Consider the following 6,827-nt stretch of genomic DNA (forward strand, 5'->3'; position numbering starts at 1 on the left):
TTTTTAGTTACACTTTATTTGAAGGTGTCCATGTTACAGTGTAATTATACATTTAAGTAATGAGTAATAATAATTAACTTCATGTACTTACTATAGGGTTGGGGTTAGCATTAGGGTTTGGTTTAGGGTTAGTTGCATGTAATTATGCATAATTTAAAGTTATTACTATAGTAACTACATGTAACACGTGCAACAAGGACACAAAATAATAAAAATGTAAAACAAAATAATGCTTTTATTCTGCAAGGGTCCATTAAATGTATCAAAAGTGACAGTAAATATTTTTTTTAACTTTCTATTCATCAAGAAATCCTGGAAAAATGCATCACAGTTTCCAAAAAAAAAAAAAAATTAAGCAGCACAACATTTATCAACATTGATAATAATAAGAATTGTTTCTTAAGCAGCAAATCAGCATATTAGAATGATTTCTGAAGGATCATGTGACACTGAAGATGCTGAAAATTCAGCTTTGCATCACAGGAATAAATCACATTTTAAAATATATTAAAATAGAACATATTTACTTTAAACTGTAATAATATTTCACAATATAACTGTATTTTTAATCAAATAAATGCAGCTTTAGTGAGCATAAGAGACCGACACCAAACTTTTGAATGGTAATGTAAATAAACAGAAGCCAGAACTATGAATTAAAGGCACTTGAATTCTGCAGAAATGTGAGTTTTGCAGGCACTGATTCTTTATAGGCCTGCTCATAAATAAAGAAGAGCTTGATGATTTAGAGGAAACAAAACAGCCTTCATGAATGAGCATGGAAGAACGTGAGCATGTGCGTGGGATATGTTTACACGTTAGCTGGGGCTAAAGTGAAGTCGCTTGTTTTATGCAGTAGATTGCTCAGCGAGGTGAACACATTCCTGCTGTTATCCTCACTCACAGGTTATCTGCATCTGACAGAAAACTGCCATCTTTCTCTGTCTTTGCAAATTATCTGATTTTAGATGAAAAAAAACAAAACATAGGCTACCATTACCACATCCTCTGACTGGATATCAAGCAGCATGTTTAAAGTGTGTGTGGCCCCCTTTGAAACCACCCTAGAGGCCCATGGGAACCACAATTATTAATAAGCTTCCAGACCCTGACTTTCTCCACTCAGGAACCGAAGGCTTTTAAGGAGAGAATTTGGTCCCCATTGGGCTTTATCAGATGACCGACTTCTTGTCTTTAGCCCTTCACTCTAATGTTACAGTTTGTTAACCATAAGTCAGAAACAATTAAGTGCCTGATCATGTAAACTGATCATCGCCATTATATACAGTACAGTATACAGATACAGTATTGCACTATAAAATCTTGATTAGTGGATTAAATTACTGTTAATCTGCACAGTTATGGGCCAAACAGCAATCTGAAAATACTGACTGATCTTTCGGTCAGCCTGATGCATCGGTAGTTGAAAAACCCATTTTTATGATATAGCCTAATACAGAAGTCAAAACAGGCCTTTTGACAGGAGATCTTTAGTGTCAGGGTTGCACAGTAAATGCTCAAATGATAGTTACTGCTGATTTCTATGTATAGGGTACAAAATGGGGCCTGAAACTCTTTAAAAAATGGTCAGTGAAAGGAGGTTGTTAACCTTCAGAAAATACTGATCGTCAACCTCATCAGGTTATGCTGAAGTAAAAGACAAAAAAAAAAAAAAAATCATAGGGGTCAACTTTAAAACATGTTGTATTTTCTGAAACTGCGATAACAGACCAAAAACACATTTAAATGGTTTTGCCATTTAAATTAGTTAAGAATTAAAAAAAAAAAAAAAAGTACTACAATTAAATTAATTGTTATATGAATTCAATAAATGGTTCAAAATATATTACTTTGAATTATTATACACTGCCCAGCCAAAAAAAAAAAGTCACTGTTTGGATTTAAATAGGCAAATGATTAAGAGTCTATTATTGGATCATTGTTGCAGTGATTAGCATGCACTATATGATGAAAATAACATCACATGTATTTCCATCAACAGGTGCATACATTTTAGGTCAAGATCTTGTATTGACAATGCAGGAGTCAAGCACTCTGTAAAGTCTACTTCAATACATCCCAAAGACTTTCAATGAATTTAGGTCTGAACTCAGAGGTGCCAATTCATGTTTAAAAATGATTCTTCACAATTTGAGCCTGATGAATCTTGACATTGTCAGCCTGGAATATGGCCATGATGGGTTTTTTTTTTTTTTTTTTTTTTGCCAGGCAGTGTATACATACAGTTTACAAAAAATTGGAACATGTCAACATACAGTTTAACAAATATTTGGCTGCTCATTTTTTTCTTACAATAACTTGGGTAACATGGTTGAATTGTTTAGGTTAATCAATGCAGTCAAAAACAAAAAAGTAAGAAAGAATGAGATTACAGTGAAAAGTAACGAGACAACAAAGTACTGTACCGTACCATACTGATATTATGTGCCTGCAAAGCATTTGTACCAAGTTTACTAACACAGGCAAGTGAGGACACACACCTGGTCACTTCATTTACTATACAAAGACATCATCAGGGCCCTAGAGATTAAATTAGCTCCAGCAATTGGGTTGCTTTGGACTCAAGTCCATGTCATGACTGAGACACTAATTAAAGCGCTGACACATAATAAATGCATTCCACACAATACAATACTTCCCTTCTAATGTCAATCTAATTTCTTACTAATGTTTCTCAGCTTCAAACACGACACGCACTGAAAATGCAAGTGCACTTCTGCGGTTATGAATGTGAAATATTGCACATGTAGAACATCCTCCAACCTCAAAGCACCACATTTGTGATGATATATATATAACATAGGCTGCTAATAACACTTAATGCATTTACACTAGCCGACCAGCTAACATTAAAGCTGTCTCTTCCATTATATAATGAAAACACCACCAGTCCAAGATATATAAGCGCTGTTTCTTAAAAACAAGCGTAGGACGGACTGTCCGGCGGTCATTTACCGTTTCTGAGTTCGTGTTTGACGGTAAACAGGTCACCTTCCTCCGACGAGCCCTCCATCGTAGACGGCATTACTCGCGTGAACGGAGCGCACACTCTTTCCTCTGCTCGCTGCGCGACACTAATGCAAAATACTACAGCAGAGACTATCACAGCAGGATTACATAAACGGAGTTATTGCAGTAAAGCAACCTTGGGGAAAATAATGCAAATGACAATAACTGCATTCTCGTGGGAAGGACAGTGGGGCTGTAAATACTACAGCTACACTAACAGAGATACACACACACACACGCGCGCCGGCCGAGCACCATTAGACACGCCCACTGGTGCTGTTGGGAGAAATACTTCTCCTCTATTGGACCGCCCGACTGTCACTCACCGCCCATCGTACAGTTCTACTTTAATATTTATTACAACAATGTAACAAACAGATAGCTTACATTTTATTATTGTTAAAGAATAAATATTAATAAATAAATATACAAAAATATATCAGATATATTAAAACAAATGTAATTAATAATAATAATTAATATAATGATTAAAATGAAATAAGGCCCGGTTTCACAGACAGGGCTTAGATTAAGCCAGGATTAGGCCTTAATTCAATTAAATAGCTTTTATAAACATTCCTTAGAAGAAAAGAAAAAAAACATTACTGGTTTGAATCTTGAGACAAAAAAAAAATGGCCCTGACATGATATGTCATTGCAAGTTGCTTTCAGTTAAAACAGCTCAAACATGCATTTTTGTCTGGAACTAGGCTTAAACCTTGTCTGTGAAATATATCTGGGTATATATAGTCTGGGTCTGGGTATATATAGTGTATATTATTAAAACTATTACCCTATTGGTAGAAGTTACTGAGTTAGCAGTCTTTAGAGTTCTTGCAGGAATTTATGCGTATAATTTTGAAAGGGTGCTAACATGGTGCCTTAAGTATCTTTTCACTTTTACAGTTTATTATTAAATAATATATTTTTTTAATAATCAAGTTTTTTCCCGGGCAGTTTAGTAGTGTATTAGCTACAGAATGCTGTGATATAATGAGCACTTAAATTGACCCTTTACTATTTCTACTCTGTTGTGTGTGCGTGAGTTTGAAGTATGTTATTTTATTTATTTATTTTTTGTGCATGCACTGTGATTGGTAAAGGGCGCCTGAGGCTCAGGCTGTACTGAGAGAAAAGTGCAGGTTTATAATTTCTCAGGGGGAAGGGAAGCCTGTGTCCTCATTTGGACAAGCAAGGGCCTGTACAGCATTTCTATTATGTGGACCTTTAAGTTAATTTCTAGTGCAATCCTATGGGAAACACCCAGTGTACTTCCAGTATTTGTTGTATACTGCCCACACACAGTTATAGATAGTTTACAATGTAAATATTTCCTAAACATATTGATTTAGATGTTTACACAATGTACGGATAAGAAGTTGTAACCAAACAGACATGAGGGAGACACACCTGTGCATGCAGTGCAAACAAGCAGAGCTTGTGTATTCTTATGACTATTCTTAATGTTTGTCCATGGTCTACATCAGGGATAATGGTTCTATTAATGGGTTTCCAGTTTTCCATATGGCAATAATTGTCTCCTGTTTTGTTTACTACACAAGTCGTTCCTTGTGGTTACAATATATTGTCTTCATAACATTCTAAACAGATGGCTATATGGACCAATAAATAGGTAACAGCGTTATATTTCAGCAGAACTGTTCTGTTTATAGTCAGAAAACCCTGAAGAGAATGACCACTTTTGAGAAACGATCGAGATAAATTTAACTCCAAAAGAATTAACACTTACAAATTTACTGTTTAAAGGTTTTTAGAGCAGCATTTTTTGACTTATGAGTAAAATAACATGAACTTGAAGAAAAGGTTAACATTACTTGAAGAGACTGTCAGGTTTTCTACAATGCTAACAACTTGCTAAATACAGGCTACTGTTTGTTTTAGATCATTTACAATGTTAAACTGTAATGTTAACCTCAGATCTGATTTTAATTAAGGAATCCATGATGCATTAGTCTTATGGTTTGGCTTACACAAATCATAATTTAACATCTCAGTTGTTCTAAATACAGTGATTTAATGGATCTTTTTAAGGGTAAACAGTAAACACTATAAGCAATTTTCCACAAAAGAAAATGAAGCTTGACGTACAGGTTGTTCAAGGTTGTTATGAAACATCTGTTTGTCATAATGATAGACATCCAGGTCCAAAACAGGTGTGTGGATTAATTACATATGGCCCTGAAGGTCATAGGGCACACAATGTTGCCTAACAAAAAGAAAAAAAAAAGCCTTTTTCCTCATTAGATGCCAGCAAAGCTCCACTGATACATGGTTGTATTTGTGATTTGCAGTACAGTAGTTTTTATCTCTCAAATATTACATGCACGCACACACACATTTTTTTAATTACACTCATACAAACCATACTCTGACATCCATACCAACACATCCACACAATATAGCTGCATAATTTATCCAATTGGCCCTATAATATACAGATGAAAAAAAAATAATGAAAAAAAAAACATGAATAAAGCAAGTATTTACTTTATAGGCCAAACCTGAGAAAATGAAGTAAAAAATAAAAGTAAAAATTTACATTCTGAAGCCTTGCCAACAGAATGAAAGCCTATTAACAAAGGCCTATTAAGTCAAGTCAAGTCAGGTCAAGTATATTTGTATAGCGCTTTTCACAATGCAGATTGTATCAAAGCAGCTTCACAGTATTAAATTAAAATAATACAACAAGGTTTGTTTCTAGTGGAATTTATGGATTGATAAAATAAAATTAAATATCCCCAAAATATCCCCAACTGAGCAAGCCAAAGGCAACAGTGGCAAGGAACCGAAAAACTCCATCAAGTGACCTAATGGTGTCCTAAAACTCCATCAGGTGACCTAATGGAGAAAAAAAAAAAACCTTGGGAGAACCCAGGCTCAGTCGGGGGCCGGTTCTCCTCTGGCATTTATGAACTAGAGGCCGGATTGTAGTTTGAACTGTAAGATTAAAAATATTATATGAATGCCTGGCCGAAAAGATGCGTCTTTAAAGGGTTAGTTCACCCAAAAATGAAAATTCTGTCAGTAATTACTCACCCTCATGTTGTTCCAACCGCGTAAGACCTTCGTTCATAGCCTGGTAATACCAGACTCTGCTACTTCACTTTGCTTCGTAGACAGAGTCTGGAATGGCATAACAGAGAAGTGTTTTCTCTCTTGCTAGGGGGCGCTTGTCTGAAGTTTAAAATCATTGGTTACCCGTAAGCCAATCACATAACGTTTGGTTATGGCGTGTGTTATGCGCATGCTCGGCCGCATTTAACTTTCACTGTAAACACATGTATGATGCGAAAACAAAACCATCGAGCGAAATACCGGAGTGAACATGGCTGTGAACGACTTTTGCAGGTTAAGTTAAGTAAATCTACGCATCCACGGTACAATCAGCGTGTACGTCACGGCTCTCAGCCCGCCCTCTGTTCGTTGATTGGCCCGGCTGTTTCCAGACCGGTGGCAAACAGAAAGCTCTGAAGCTGTCTCAGACTGAGTACAGAAGCGAAATGAAATTGAGCGGAAGTACGAAGTCTGACGTAGTCAGGCTACTTCGTTCATCTTCGGAACATAAATGAAGATATTTTTGATTAAATCTGAGAGCTGTCTCACTCCTCCATAGGTTGCTAGGTGACCGAAACTTGCTGGCCCAGAAAAGTTATTAAAGAGATCGTTAATATAGTCCAAGTGACTCCAGTGGCTCAATCTTAAGTATATCAAGCGACGAGAATACTTTTTGTGCGCAAAAACAAACAAAAATAACGACTTTATTCCACTATTCATTT

The 6,827-nt window shown here is 35.9% G+C and overlaps 1 protein-coding gene across 1 annotated transcript in view; it reads right to left on the reverse strand.

Moving 5' to 3' along the window:
- Positions 1 to 3,262, reverse strand: part of rps6ka5 (ribosomal protein S6 kinase, polypeptide 5) — a 38,881-nt gene extending 35,619 nt beyond the window's left edge. The window contains exon 1 of the mRNA XM_079853423.1: positions 2,977 to 3,262. Within this exon, the coding sequence (XP_079709549.1) occupies positions 2,977 to 3,046 (70 nt within the window). The 5' untranslated portion in view covers positions 3,047 to 3,262. The remainder of the gene's footprint in view (positions 1 to 2,976) is intronic.
- Positions 3,263 to 6,827: the final 3,565 nt, after the last annotated feature.

The sequence above is a fragment of the Squalius cephalus genome (genome assembly GCF_949319135.1).
Source record: "Squalius cephalus genome assembly, chromosome: 20".
Taxonomy (NCBI): Eukaryota; Metazoa; Chordata; class Actinopteri; order Cypriniformes; family Leuciscidae; genus Squalius; species Squalius cephalus.